The 16,915-nt window shown below is 32.6% G+C and overlaps 1 protein-coding gene across 2 annotated transcripts in view; it reads left to right on the plus strand.

The window, feature by feature from the left end:
• LOC132756248 (uncharacterized) overlaps nucleotides 1–3,470 on the plus strand; it is a 32,003-nt gene extending 28,533 nt beyond the window's left edge. For both annotated transcript variants that reach the window (XM_060747267.1, XM_060747266.1), the window contains exon 16: nucleotides 252–3,470. In XM_060747267.1, the coding sequence (XP_060603250.1) occupies nucleotides 252–402 (151 nt within the window). In that variant the 3' untranslated portion in view covers nucleotides 403–3,470. The remainder of the gene's footprint in view (nucleotides 1–251) is intronic.
• Nucleotides 3,471–16,915: the final 13,445 nt, after the last annotated feature.

Consider the following 16,915-nt stretch of genomic DNA (forward strand, 5'->3'; position numbering starts at 1 on the left):
GATTAATGGCATAAGTTATATTTATTACAAAAAATTGCACAGAGAAAGACTTTTTGCTGACATTGTTCAATTGAACCCTGAATGTAATTTTGATATACTTTTATCTTTTAGCACTTACACTTGATTAATTTTTTTATAAATAACGATTCAATAAAATTTAATAGCAAAATTTAGAACAAACACATTCTTTTTTGTTCAAGTACATCTTACTCCTTGCTGGTTTAAAGCGTAAATATTGATGATATTTACAGGTTTGGCTACCCTGATGATACTTATCTACAAAGAGTGAGAGAAGAACTTGCAGTGAAAGGAGTAACAGAACAAGACATGGACAGAAAGCTTCTGGAAGAGCTTAGCAAGGAAACATTTCGTGCTACGTATAAAACAGACACAACAGTATGATACCTGAGCATGTTATGTTTGTAGAAAAGTGAAATATGAAAGGAATTAGATGTTACATACAAGATTTTATAGACCGTTTCGTTTTTTAAACTAACAGGCAATATAACTTCACAAACACAATCTTTGTTCATAATGAAATGTTATGAAATCAGGATTAAAAAATTCATCAGAATTTGAAATTGAGAAATGGTCTTTATGTGTTCGTTTATTGTTGTTTTAGTATGCACAATGTTAGCAAGTGTGTTTTATGAAATGTTATTTTTTTAATCCTGTAAGGATTTTGTTTTTATTATTTGATATTATTAATTCAAATTTTTAATCAATTGGTTTTATACTGAATGTTCAATGTATATGATTCAAACACATTGATTATTGTATTATTCATTACCTAAAGGTTTTTTGGAGACAATACATTGATGAATACAGTTATTTTGTACTATCTGTGCCAGTGTTCACTAATATTTATTCATGGACTTTCCTGTGTTATCTGTCAAACATATTGACAGACTATTTGTATATGATTGATAGAACAACTTTTTATAATTACTAAGATTGATGATGTAATGTTTAAGTGAGTTTTCAATATTATTGGATATAACGATAGATTTATTGATTATAAATTACATACTAAGACATTAAAAGTCCAAATTAGCACTTTGCAAACGATTATTTAAATCTTATTATCTACTTGATGTGAAATTTTACTAAGATAAATGCATTCTTCTTACGTGTTTTTTGTCTTTAAAAGGGTATTTAAAAAGGATACACTGATATTTTTTGACAACAGGACTGGAATGTAATGCTCCATTGGATGCGAATCTTGTCCACTTGTGTGCGAAATGCCACATCATCCACTCTCTACATTTTTTCCAAGATAATTATTCAAATTGTGAAAAATTGAACCAAAGATGTATAGCACTGTAAGGCATTTCACTCAATTCGGGCTATAAATAGCATATAATACGATTTTCAATTCATTTCCGAGTATATTTCTTAATTATCTTTTACTTAGCCTTTGTTTTAAGAGCCCCAGCTGTTCGTTGTCAGAACTTCAAATTTTATATTTTCAGGTCTCAAAAAAGGGTCTCAGTTTAGTTCCTTTTAGGGGTTTTATAAAAATATATATTTTATAATTTACATGGCATGACATGTATATATAGGGAAATATCATAATATCTTTTATCACTTGTTTATATTATTATGCCACCGCAGCATCTGCGATGCGGTGGCATATAGCGATTCACCTGTGTGTGTGTTTGTTTGTGTGTGTGTGTGTTATATAGATTATATAGTGAACTTAAAAAATCTTCTTGTGAAAAACCACTTGTCCAATTTCAACCAAACTTGGCAGGATTGATCCTTGGGTGAAGGGCTTCCAAAGTTGTTCAAAGAATTTCATTCCATGCAGAAATCTGGTTGCCATGGCAACCGAAAGGAATTATAAGAATAAATTTAAAAAATCTTCTTGTAAAGACCCAAAAGGCCTAGAGCTTAGATATTTTGCATAAGGCATTGTCTGGTAGACCTCTACCAAGATTGTTCAAATTATAACCCTGGGGTCAAAATCGGCCCCACCCCGGGGGTCATTGATTTTCACTATATGTACATATAGTAAAAACTTAAAATAACTTCTTGTAAAGACCCAAAAGGCCTAGAGCTTAGATATTTTGCATAAGGCATTGTCTGGTAGACCTCTACCAAGATTATTCAAATTATAACTGGGGTCAAAATCAGCCCCGCCCTGGGGGTCATTGATTTTCACTACATGTACATATAGTATAAACTTAAAATAACTTCTTGTAAAGACCCAAAAGGCCTAGAGCTTAGATATTTTGCATAAGGCATTGTCTGATAGACCCTTACCAAGATTGTTCAAATTATAGCCCTGGGGTCAAAATTGGCCTTGCCCCGGGGTCATTGATTTTCACTATATGTACATATAGTAAAAACTTAAAATACCTTCTTGTAAAGACCCAAAAGGCCTAGAGCTTAGATATTTTGCATAAGGCATTGTCTGGTAGACCTTTACTCAGATTGTTCAAATTATAGCCCTGGGGTCAAAATCGGCCCTGCCCCGGGGTCATTGGTTTTCCTTATATGTATATAGTAAAAACTTTATAGTAAAAAAAATTCTTCTAGCAAATGCTAGAGGTTAGATATTTTGCATGAAACATTGTGAAGTGAACTTCTAGCAAGATTGTTCAAATTATAGCCCTGGGGTCAAAATTGCCCCTGCCCCGGGGTCATTGATTTTCAATATATACATATAGTAAAAAAAAAAAATCTTATTGTCTGAAGGTACAAGGCTTAGAGCTTGAATATTTGTTAAATGATATCATCTATAGGTACTCTACCAAAGTTGTTCAAAGTTTGCCTCTTGTGTCAAAATTAGCCCCGCCCCATGAGCCATAGGTTTTCCTTATATGTATATAGTAAAAACTTAAAAAATCATCTTCTCTAAATTTACAAAGGCTAGAGTTAAGATATTTTGCATGAAACATTACGTAGTGAACCTCTAGCAAGATTGTACACATTATAGCCCTGGGGTCAAAATTGGCCCCACCCCCAGGAGTCATTGATTTTCACTATGTACATATAGTAAAAAAAAAAAAGAAATATTTTTGTCTGAAGGTACAAGGCATAGAGCTTTGATGTTTGCTCTATAATATATTCTATGGGTTCTCTACTAAAGTTGTTTTAATTATGCCCCTAGTGTTAAAATTGGCCCTGCCCAGGGGCAGTGATTCTCATTATGTTCACATAGTAAAAACAGAAAATAAAACAAATCTTTTCTGAGTAGGAGAAAGCTACAGCTTTGATATTTGACTTGAAATGTTGTTTGGTGGACCTGTATCAAGATTGTTTTGAATTAAACCCTTGGGTCCAAAATTTTGCCTTGCCCAAGGGGACAGTGACCTACTTTCTTGTCCTTTGATGTACAGCAATGAAATTTTGACCATGTGCACAGTTTTAGTTGTAAAATTGAACTTTGATATCAGGTGAACTAGATTTTGATGATGTGACCTACTTTCTTGTCCTTTGATGTACAGCTATGAAATTTGAACCATGTGTACAGATTAAGATGTTAAGTGAACTTTGATTTCAGATGACCTAGATTTTGACAAAGTGTCTTACTATGTTGTCCTTTGATGTAGTCATGAAATTTAGGCTGTGTGAAATATGACCTTCACCACCAAATTCACTAGACTCAAGTGCATTGATATATTCCTACTCTGATCTTTTATTGAGTTAACAACAGATTTAACCACTAATCTGATAATAAGAATTAGATAGGTCAGGGATCTATGCATTATGACAATCTTCAAAATTGTATAGAAACAAAGAAAATCTGTTCCTACACTACTATTTAGTGTTGTATTAATGCGGTGGCATAGCATTTTTCTCAAATGCAATCTTGTTTATTTCTTAGTTTTACTATATTTCTGTTTGATTCAAGGTGCATCTAATTTTTTTAGCCATTTTTGAATTAAGACATGGTGTTTATTGTTTTCTCGATAAAAAACTTAGTCACCGAATAGTAAATCAAGCATAGTGTCCACATAGAGTGTTATAAATATTGACAATTGTCATGTTGAGTTATAACTAGTGTTGGGAATCGGACTCAAAAATCACTATCGATAATCGGACAACCAAAATCGATTGTCTGTCGATAGTATTATCGAGTTTCGCATCTTTTATGGTTTTTTTTCTTTTAAGGTATCAATCCTTGTGTGTATTTTTTATACAGTAGTGAGCACATTTTGAGAATAAATAAACTCTTGTCTCCAAAATTAAAGTAAGATTAACTTTTTGAATTTAAAACAAACAACACCTTATACCTAATACAACTTTGTGACAGGCAATTTTTGTATAATATATACAACTTTATGGCAGTCAATATTAGTAGTCAATAGGTCAAAATATTGTAGATCACTGATTTAAATACATTATATATGTAAGTTTATAATATTATGTTATCACACTCTATAAATTTCTGAAGTAACTTATTAACAATAAAGTATAGGCAATTCAGCGGTGGTAGAATATTAAAAATTAAATAATCGATTTTTAAAAAGGACTATCGATTGTCGCCGATTTTGGGGTGGTCCGATTAGTTATCGATTTTCAGACACAATCGGGACAACACTAGTTATAACCATAAAATAAGCTGCGTTAAGTGAAAACTGATGTGCTAAATAGCTTCAGCAATCTTGGATACATAAAAAGTATTTGTATTTTTCCGGCTAGATGAGCTACAAAGCAAATTTATTTTCTTGAATTGTAGATGTTAATTGTGTAAATTTGAACATAAACACATGTAAACTTTGTTATATATTACTTTTTAGCTCACCTGTCACAAAGTGACGGGGTGAGCTTTTGTGATCGCTTTTCGTCCGTCGTCCGTCCGTCCGTCGTCCGTCCGTAAACTTTTACTTTAAATGACATCTCCTCATAAACCACTAAGCCAATTTCATCCAAACTTCACAGGAATGTTCCTTTGGTGGTCACCTTTAAAAATTGTTCAAAGAATTTAATTCCATGCAGAACTCTGGTTGCCATGGCAACCGAAAGAAAAAACTTTAAATATCTTCTTTTAAAAAACCCTAACAGCTAGAGCTTAGATATTTGGCATGAAACATCTTCTAGTGAGGGTCTACCAAGTTTGTTCAAATAAAAGCCCTGGGGTCAAAATTGGCCCCGCCCCGGGGGGTCATTGATTTTCCCTATATGCATATAGTAAAAACTTAAAAAATCTTCTTTTAAAGAACCCAAAGAGCTAGAGCTAAGATATTTAGCATGAAACATGTTCTAATGGGTGTCTACCAAGTTTGTTCAAAGAAAAGCCCTGGGGTCAAAATTGGCCCCGCCCCGGGGGGTCATTGATTTTCCCTATATGCATATAGTTAAAACTTAAAAAATCTTCTTTGAAAGAACCAAAAGAGTTAGAGCTAAGATATTTAGCATGAAACATGTTCTAATAAGTGTCTACCAAGTTTGTTCAAATAAAAGCACTGGGGTCAAAATTGGCCCCTCCCCGGGGGGTCATTGATTTTCCTTATATGCATATAGTAAAAACTTAAAAATCTTCTTTTAAAGAACACAAATAGCTATGGCTAAGATATTTAGCATCAAACATGTTCTAATAGGTGTCTACCAAGTTTGTTCAAATAAAAGCCCTGGGGTCAAAATTGGCACCGCCCGGGGGTCATTGATTTTCCTTATATGTGTATAGCAAAAACTTAAAAAATCTTCTTTGAAAAAACCCAAATAGCTAGAGTTAAGATATTAAGGATGAAACATCTTTTAGTGAGTGTCTACAAAGTTTGTTCAAAATAAAAAACCTGAGGTCAAAATTGGCCCCACCCGGGGGTCATTGATTTTCTTTATATGTGTATAGCAAAAACTTAAAATCTTCTTTGAAAAAACCCAAATAGCTAGAGTTTAGATATTAAGCATGAAACATCTTCTAGTAAGTGTCTACAAAGTTTGTTCAAATAAAAGCCCTGGGGTCAAAACTGGCCCGGTCCCAGGGGTGTCATTGTTTTTAACTATATGTGTATAGTAAAAACTTAAAAAAAATCTTTTTTTAAAAAGCCCAATGAGCTACAGCTTAGATGTTTAGCATGAAACATCTTCTTATGGGTGTCTACCAAGTTTGTGCAAATAAAAGCCCTTGGGTTAAATTGGCCCTGCAACGTTGTGGGGGGGCCCTATATACAGGTGAGCGACCTCAGGGCCATCATGGCCCTCTTGTATAATTTTGTTATAAATTTTTTGATGTTTTAACACATATGAGTTAGTGCTAAAATAAGTTGGAGAAAAGCGTTTCCAGTGCTTATTGTTAATGTAGTTAACTATTAAAAATGTAGCAACCTGCCCAGTCCGCAAGTTTTGTCTGGTGATGTCTATATATCTTGTTTTTATTTCTGATTATCATAAGAACATACTTGTAAGTAACGTATACACATGTAGCTTTACATAGTTTTAAGTAGCAAACTGGGAAATTGTTCAGCATCATACCTTGTATAGATTATTTGTTCTACGTCACTTTTCTTTTTGAAATTATCAAATTTATAAAACGTCTATAAATTTGAAATCAGGTTTATGTACTGTGATTATGCCTCAATAAATATAAACATATTAATTTTCATACACTGTGATATACAACTTTTCTTATTTAGTAATAACATATCATAAGAGTTTTTGTTAATCATATAATAAGTGAACGTTGTATAAAATGTACAGTTTACTTTAAAAAATGATATTATTCCTATCCAAGGGGATGTACATGTAATTAGTGAAGAGGTGAAAGTCAAAATAAATTTTCCATTTGCCATTTATTCCTTTCAATTTTAAATTTTTTGGCATGAACGATAAAAAACTCGCGTTCTGAAAAAACTGTTCGGAACTTACATATAACGCTCCATTTAAATTTATAAAAGGAGAGGGCAATTTTTTTGTGATAAAGGCAGATTTTTATTTATCCTTGGCATTTTCAGCTGTTAGTCAATTACCTTTACAACAGTCAATATTTTAGATATAGTCAATTCAGCTTTTCAATGTAGCATGATGTCACTTTAAGATAAGAGCATATGAAAATAATGTTTCCAATGGTATGATATACAGCCATTCATATTTTCTAAAATAGCAATCAGCTTTTCGGTAGATATATGTTACTATTATTATTATTTGACGATTGTTATAACTGTTATATTAAAGCATATTTAAAAAAAAACAAGTGTTATTTATCAATATTTGCATATTTTTGGTATTATGATTCAGCACAGAATGTTTTCGAAAATTTTCCACTACATAATTTAATGCTATAATGCCATTCTTAACTAAACCAGCATCATCATCATCATAAAATGAATAGCAAAGATGCCGAGCGTTGATCTTGTTTAGTAATAAAAATACAGTATTTGGTGTAACATTACCCATTCATTAGGTGTAGTACACAGACAAAATATTGAAAATTGTCTGATCATTTTGTTGAGAATATAGTATTCATACAATATGCACACAAGCTCAAATATTGACCTTTTTATATGAACTTTTGGAATATCTTGATTAAATTGAGACTTGATAAATTGTTTTCATGACAGGCATTCAATTCATGAACTAAATAACTGGTTTTAGTTTTTATATTTGTAGTTACATATTTTAGTTTACAGCTTCTTTTCTATCCTACAATACTTTCTTTTAACTACCTAAAGGAAAATATATGTTGTTAAAACTTTAATTCAAAAAAATTAGTTCCTAACAAATAAAGTGCTTTATATGAGCTGTTGTGATACCCCAATGTCGGTGTCTTTCGTTGACACTTCAACACAGGTCAACCACATCTTCTAACCCGTTTGGCCAATAGTGTTGAAACAATACAGGAATTATTATGTTGGGGATGGTCCTCACTAAAATTGCGCAAATGGTTCCGGTCTGATGGACAAAATGGCTGAAAAATAAAAAGATTTAAAAGATCTCACCTAAAACACTTGGTACATATTGAAAAACTGTTTCATTTTTTTTTCAAATAGTTTTGGTCTGTTGAACAAGATGTACGTCAGAGCTGAATTTGAAATAAGCTTTAGATGACATCTCATCTCCTCGGTCGATTTGCAAATATGGATGAGTTTTTACAGGAATAAGTCTTTGAAAGTCCTTTACGAAGGATTTTAGCCCGAGAAAGCACAGGACATCAGACCCACTGCATGGAGTAAGACGGCAAGGTCTCATAATTTCTACAATTCGGGTAATGTTTAAGGCGCCATGACTTAGTCTGTATAAAGTTAACTGCCGATGATAATTCACTAAACATAATTCACTTGCATGTTGCCATTCTATGCCTTTATTCAATCATCATCCGTGGACTTTAAATGATTATAAGGCTACAAGTTTTGAAACGATGAGATACTACATTTCCTAGAAAAAAAGAAAAAACTCACCAGGTTACTAACTGTCTGAGGTTAAATATTTTTCAAGGAAGTAAAAATTATTGATAAGACTATAATCAACGACAAATAAATTTTACTGAAGGGATTCCGATTGGCATAGGACAGTTAAGCTGCTACATTACCACTTTTAAATTTTCAAGTCAACATCTGATAGAGATTTTGATGCGACTAAATACTACTACAGACAAAATTCTGACTGCTGTCTTTCCCAGTAGTGGCATTTACTATTACATTAGTAACCTTAATACTTGCGTATGACTTGTCAAGAAAAAACTTTTAACAATAGTAAAATTACAACCAAAATTGTATGAACCCTTTCGTACATAATTTTATATTTTTACCATACTGTATAGTTATATTTTCCCACTTTTACCATTTTTTCCATAATAATATTTAAATGAGTCAAAAGGTATGTATGTTGATTATCAATTTAACGATTTAACAAAATCAGAGGATGTTCAAAGTCAACTGTAATGCAGTTGACGTATGTGACATTTTTAACAGTTTTATATGAGTTGAAATATATTTGTACCAGCAAGAGTTACTTCTCTTTATCTGCTGCTTTCGTGAAAATCGTTTACAAATTATAATCGCGTTAGAATGTAAAAGGATGCGTGAGAATGTAAAAAGAAAGTGAAAGTGTGATGTTGTCGTTAACTGTTGCAAGTCATGGTGCACAGCATTAAACGTGTTGTGTACGTTTTATCGTTTACATTTCTACATGCCGTAAATTTGAAGTTATACTTACAATTTATCTAAGTTGCATGTTAACAGCTTCCATTTTATTAAATCGATAATAATCATACAATAATCTACAAGAATTGGTCGAATACTTCCGACCTAATAAAAATATTGGTCACAAGAGCTAGAAAAGAGAAAATAAACATTTAAATCTCCTCCTCAAACTGTGCTCTTTAAAAAGTCCTTTACAAAATTGTTCAAGTGGTTTCGGTCTAATTAAGGAACAAAATGGCCACCAGAGTATAGTACGAAAACGCACATGATGCAGGTTAAACAGATTGAACACATCTGCTTGATATATTTGGCATACCGTATTTCTTGCTGACAATTACAAATGTTTTTTTAGTATGCATCTTTTTATGGTAAATATGACAATCAGAAACACCCTTAATTACCTCCTTGCAGTGAAGAGGTCCGACCTTTTTACCTCTCAGATGACCGATTCAAGGTTCACTTGACCCTCTTTTTTATGAAAATATTAACAGTTAGTTTAACGGGAAACTCTGAAACCCTGTCCTTTGATACGAACAGCCTATGTATTTCTGAAATGCAATCTCAAATAAATGTACAGACAGAAAAACATTTTAATTCTTATGCTTATTTTGTTTTCTTTGAAAAGAAAAGCATTTTTATTTACCTTGCAAGTTCGACGCAACTATAAGAATAGCTATAATGAAATTGATGAGATGAATCAAATATGGCGTAACAATTCTAAAGATGTTGACCTGTGATCAGAACCATGGCATGTCGTCCTAAGCAATGTGTCATTTTATGAAATGTGAACAGAGAAATATTTGACAATCTTCATCTAAACAATGAATGTTTATCCCTTGGGAATTTTGCGTATTTATCAATGTCTATTTGGGAAGTGTAAGACAAACTGCTTCATTGTTTTCTGGAGGGCGTCACTAGCCGGTTGTTGACTTCAAACCCTTCTCTCTTCACCACTGTAGGTTCAAATCCTGCAAGGGACATAGGATTCCTTCATGTGAGGAAGCTATCCGGCTAGCTTTTGGAACGTCGGTGGTGCTACTCAGGTTCCCGCTCATGCCTGAAATAATGTCAGGTGGGCACCCAAGGTCTTCCACCACTAGTAAATGTTGATAGTCGCCTTATGAACTATACTGTGGTGGTGCGACTTAAAACCCAACCCACATAGTTGATAGAACTTCCCATAATGATCTTTTCTGTCATAAACATGTAGATACTCGTATATACTAATACGCACTGGTAAACTTACTTTTTCGAAAACATTTTTTCTTGTGATAATTATGGCTTTAATTGTTTTCAATTTTACGTGCATAATACATAATATGAAAAACATATCATACATAGTTTGTTAATTAGCGAAATAATTTATGAACATAAAAAAGCCAGAAAGCATACAAAACAGAAGATTGAAAAATGCTAAAATTTAGTAACCTAGGCATAAGAACGGTACGAAAATGCTAAAATTTAGTAACCTAGGCATAAGAACGGTACGAAAATGCTAAAATTTAGTAACCTAGGCATAAGAACGGTACGAAAATTCAAATGGCAAAGTCGCTCAGTGCTTAATATTACCCCTTTAATCCGTTCACCAAAACTAAGAATAATAAGTCATTTAAAATTCTTGTTTACCGTGGCATGTCACTCAACTTATATTATTTAATTTTTACAACACACATTTTAAAAATCATAAAAACACTAGTTACAGCGTTCATATCACTGATCAAAGCACTGTTTACGTCCGTGTTAACAATCAGCAGAAACATTCTTGAGTTTGGTCATGCATGTTTTACTGAGATAATTTACTATTTGTAATTACGTTGGAAATAACCCATAAACAGTCGATTTGGTGTTTGATATGCACTGTAATAGAAGAAGTTATATGATGGGAGAGGTGAAATTTATTCAACAGGACCCGTTTGACTTAAAATGATATAAAACATTATTTTAACAATTATGTGACTTTGATTTATAGTTGATTTTTTAAAAATCTAAAATAGAGATGTTACTCATGGATTTACCGGATGCAATATCCTGCATCAATACATACTTTCTTTTAACTACCTAAAGGAAAATATATATTGTTAAAACTATAATTCAAAAAATTTAGTTCCTTACAAATAAAGTGCTTTATATGAGCTGTTGTGATACCCCAATGTCGGTGTCTTTCGTTGACACTTCAACACAGGTCAACCACATCTTCTAACCCGTTTGGCCAATAGTGTTGAAACAATACAGGAATTATTATGTTGGGGATGGTCCTCACTAAAATTGCGCAAATGGTTCCGGTCTGATGGACAAAATGGCTGAAAAATAAAAAGATTTAAAAGATCTCACCTAAAACACTTGGTACATATTGAAAAACTGTTTCATTTTTTTTTTCAAATAGTTTTGGTCTGTTGAACAAGATGTACGTCAGAGCTGAAATAAGCTTTAGATGACATCTCATCTCCTCGGTCGATTTGCAAATATGGATGAGTTTTTTTTTACAGGAATGAGTCTTTGAAAGTCCTTTACGAAGGATATTTGCCCGAGAAAGCACAGGACATCAGACCCACTGCATGGAGTAAGACGGCAAGGTCTCATAATTTCTACAATTCGGGTAATGTTTAAGGCGCCATGACTTAGTCTGTATAAAGTTAACTGCCGATGATAATTCACTAAACATAATTCACTTGCATGTTGCCATTCTATGCCTTTATTCAATCAACATCCGTGGACTTTAAATGATTATAAGCCTATAAGTTTTGAAATGTTTAGATACTACACTTCCTAGAAAAAAAAATGGAAAAAAAAACTCACCAGGTTACTTACTGTCTGAGGTTAAATATTTTTCAAGGAAAAAATTATTGATAAGACTATTATTCAACGACAAATAAATTTTACTGAAGGGATTCCGATTGGCATAGGACAGTTAAGCTGCTACCTTACCACTTTCAAATTTTCAAGTCAACATCTGATAGAGATTTTGATGCGACTAAATACTAATACAGACAAAATTCTGGCTGCTGTCTTTCCTAGTAGTGGCATTCACTATTACGTAAGTAACCTTAATACTAGCGTATGACTTGTCAAGAAAAAACTTGTAACAATAGTATAATTACAACCAAATTGTATGAACCCTTTCGTACATAACTTTTTTATTTTTACCATACTTTATAGTTATATTTTCCCATTTTTTTCCATAATAATATTTAAATGAGTCCAAAGGTATGTATGTTGATTATCAATTTAACAAAATCAGAGGATGTTCAATGCAGTTGATGTATGTGACATTTTTAACAGTTTTATATAATTTGAAATATTTTTGTACCAGCAAGAGTTACCTCTCTTTATCTGCTGCTTTCGTGAAAATCGTTTACAAATGTTAATCGCGTTAGAATGTAAAAGGTCGCGTGGGAATGTAAAAAGAAAGTGAAAGTGTGGTGTTGTCAATCTAAGAGTGTTAAGTGATGCAAGTCATGTATAGAGGCTATTCGTTGCCAAAAATCCAGCCTTTGTCACTTGACAATGCATACTTCGGTTCTACTAAACAGATTAGTAAAAATCTAATTGTCGATCCGAGAGTTACCTACTGCACTGGTATTAAGCATTTTGATTATCTCGATTTGATAAAATGAAACTGTTAACATGCAACTTAGATAAATTGCAAACTCTATTTATAAATGTATAACTTCAAATTTGCGACATTTAGAAATGTAAACGATAGAACGTACACAATTACGTTTAATTCTGTGCATCATGACGTTGAGAATGTAACTGCATCAACTTGACACACTCAGGTTTACAACACCACACTTTCCTTTTACATTCTAACGCGATTAACATTTGTAAACGATTTTGCAACTTCCATATATGGAATTATCACGGAAATAGACGAAAATTAATAGGCGGAGCCAATTTCACGAAAGCAGAATATAAAGAGAGGTAACTCTTGCTGGTACAAAAATATTTCAAATTATATAGAAACTGTTACATCAATCTTGACTTTGAACATCCTTTAATTTTGTTAAAACGTATTCTAGTACAGGATATTCAAGTAATGCAAAATTGGTTAAGATATAGTGTAAAAATGTAACAACGTATATACTGATAATGAGCATAATAATATGCAAAAACTAAAGTTGGTGAAATAACATAAGGAAATGTTTCCCATATATAACAACACACACCACATTTATTGATATCAATTATAGGGTTTTGTGAGCCACGGCAATACTCTCAAGCATATCTTTTTTTTACCTTCAGCAAATAGTAGAATGCAATACATGGAAGGCACTTTTGGCAACACGAATAAAGAGAATTGAACAATAAGCCTGTGCCTTCTTTCTTTAAAGGACTATGATGGATTGTAGAAAAACTCATATTTTTGACCAAGTGTATAACCACGAAACAAAGCAAAGTTTACTATCGATAATTCCGTTGTATAACCAAAACTTGTGAATTTGTCCCATTTTAATGTTGAAATAAATATTCAGTGTATCCTGGCAACTCTGTTTACCTGCATTGGGAGGTATTTTGAGTCATAGGATGTGATTTAGCCTTTTATTGTTAAATATATGTAAGCTGGCGTAGGTTAAGGTCTTTTTATGCATTGTGCTGAATCAATAGCACCTCTAAAATATGTGTATACATGCTGTCATTAGCTGTTACCTAGATTTGCTGTGTAGATTTGCTGTCAAAAACAGAGAACTACTTTTATGTACATGAAATACAACACAGAATATTCATTAAGTTTTGTAAGTGATGGCTTTCTAATAAACAAGGGTATACATAAATTGATAATCAACATACATACATTTGGACTCATTTAAATTTTACTTATTGAAAAACAAAATGGGAAAAATGGGAAAATATATGGTAAAAATAAAAAGTTATGTACGAAAGGGTACATACAACTTTGGTTATAATTTTACTATTGTTAAAAGTTTGTTTTTTCTTGTCAAGTCATACCCTAGAATTAAGGTTAGTAATAGAATAGTACTACTAGGAAAGACAAAAGCCAGAATTTGGTCTGTATTAGTAATTAGTCGTATCAAAATCTCTATCAGATGTTGACTTGAAAATTTGAAAGTGGTAAGGTAGCAGCTTAACTGTAAATGTTACTCATTCCTATGCAAATTGGAATACTATCAGTAAAATTTATTTGTCGTTGAATATAGTCTTTTCAATAGTTTTCACTTCCTTGAAAAATATTTAACCTCAGACAGTATGTAACCTGGTGTTTTTTGGGGGTTTTTTTTAAGTTTCTTTTTCCAGGAAATGTGGTGTCTACAACGTTTTAAAACTTATATGCCTATATTCCTTTAAAGTCCGCTGATGTTGATTGTAGGCAATCATGCAAGTGAATTATGTTTAGTAACTAAACACCTAAAAAGTATGATAAACGGAAACTACGCCGCTTCTTGTCGCCGACGGTAAATACCGAAAATGAGCGGAAAATACGTTTATTTACGATAATGTAGTGGGCGGGAAAATGGGCGGAGCTTATTTTATCTCCTATTGAAAAACGTGTAAACCTGGATTATGCTGATTTGAATCATGATGGTTCGGCAATGTAAAGCTAAGAATGTAACTTCTGTTTTGAGTATTCGAACACTTGGTATTGCTACTATCAGTTAATGTTTTGTCGTTTAACAAAATGTATTTTGTTGAAATGCATGTTTACAATGTTAAATCGGCAAACTCAATCCAAGTATGCAACATTGGAGTTTACATACAAAGAAATACAATTGTATTTTTACCATTGACAAACTGTTCAACTCAGATCAACAAGGCTGGATTTTTGGCAACGAATAGCCTCCATAGTCATGGTGCACAGCATATTAAACGTGTTGTGTACGTTTTATCGTTTACATTTCTATATGCCGCAAATTTGAAAATACAGTTTACAATTTATCTAAGTTGCATGTTAACAGCTTCCATTTTATCAAATCGATAATAATCATACAATAATCTACAAGTATTGGTCGAATACTTCCGACCTAATAAAAAGATTGGCCACAAGAGCTAGAAAAGAGAAAATAAACATTTAAATCTCCTCCTCAAACTGTGCTCTTTAAAAAGTCCTTTACAAAATTGTTCAAGTGGTTTCGGTCTAATTAAGGAACAAAATGGCCACCAGAGTGTAGTACGAAAACGCACATGATGCAGGTTAAACAGGTTGAACACATCTGCTTGATATATTTGGCATACCGTATTTCTTGCTGATTATTACAAATGTTTTTTTAGTATGCATCTTTTTATGGTAAATATGACAATCAGAAACACCCTTAATTACCTCCTTGCAGTGAAGAGGTCCGACCTTTTTACCTCTCAGATGACCGATTCAAGGTTCACTTGACCGTCTTTTTATGAAAATATTAACAGTTAGTTTAACGGAAACTCTGAAACCCTGTCCTTTGATACGAACAGCCTATGTATTTCTGAAATGCAATCTCAAATAAATGTACAGACAGAAGTACATGCAATTCTTATGCTTATTTTGGTTTCTTTGAGAAGAAACGCATTTTTATTCACCTTGCAAGTTCGACGCAACTATAACATTAGCTATAATGAAATTGATGAGATGAATCAAATATAGCGTAACAATTCTAAAGATGTTGACCTGGTGATCAGAACCATGGCATGTCGTCCTAAGCAATGTGTCATTTTATGAAATGTGAACAGAGAAATATTTGATAATCTTCATCTAAACAATGAATGTTTATCCCTTGGGAATTTTTCGTATTTATCAATGTCTATTTGGGTAGTGTAAGACAAACTTCATTATTTTCTGAAGGACGTAACTCGCCGGTCGTTGACTTCAATCACATTTCCCCTCATCACTAAAGGTTCGAATCCCGCAAGGGACTATGGACTCTTTCATGTCAGGAAGCTATCCGGCTTGCTTTCTGAACGTCGGTGGTTCTATTCAGGTGCCCGCCCGTGCCTTATATAATGCTAGGAGGGGACTAATAAAGGTGGAAAAGTCGCATTATGACTAATACTGTGTTGTGCGACGTAAAATCCAACCGCCACATTTGATCGAGCTGTTCATAATGCTCTTTGTTGTTATACATGTGCGTAGATATACACGAGTACTATAACTCTTTTATTGTGCTAATTATGTCCTGTTTTCAAATATACGTGCACAATTCATAAAATGAACGAAAATTAGACATGATTTGTTAATAAGCGAAACAATTTATGAATATAAAAATGCCAGAAAGCATACAAAACAGACAAGATTGAAAAAGTCCTAATAACAAATGACATTTATAGAGGATCACATTTCTGTGAAGTTCGTTCTCAGTCCATTAAATGATTTAGAAGATGTTGTTTAAAGAACGAATGAAGGATACACTGCCATCACAAAAGCTCATCTCACCTCCCCTCAGTCCAGTACTTTTATATGTTTTTATGATACAATCTTAATTTTTTTTATCTATTTTGTAAAAGCATGAACATGAAAAAAAATTACAGTCAAGCTTTAATGATTCGTTTTGTTTACAAATGATATCTATTCTCATGTTTTAATGAGTTTGTCTAGGTTTAAAACATGTAATTGTTAATAGTAATTTTAAGGAAATCGAAATCAATTAATGTGTATTTTCTGGTCAGACTATATTTAACGTTAGGCTGTCTTGGTGTAATACTGGTAATATATGCTTGTCATTATCGCCATTAGCGTTCAAATACTTTGATTTCATGCTAACAACACGTATTATTAACGTGAACTTAACTTAATAACTAAATATTTTCTCACTTTCTATGCTTATCGTTACATATCGCTCAATCTGTGTATGACATAGTGAACCATATAAAAATACTTAAAAGTCAAGATGTGTTTA

The sequence above is a fragment of the Ruditapes philippinarum genome, unplaced genomic scaffold (genome assembly GCF_026571515.1).
Source record: "Ruditapes philippinarum isolate M1 unplaced genomic scaffold, ASM2657151v2 ctg4119_1_1_1_1, whole genome shotgun sequence".
Lineage (NCBI taxonomy): Eukaryota > Metazoa > Mollusca > Bivalvia > Venerida > Veneridae > Ruditapes > Ruditapes philippinarum.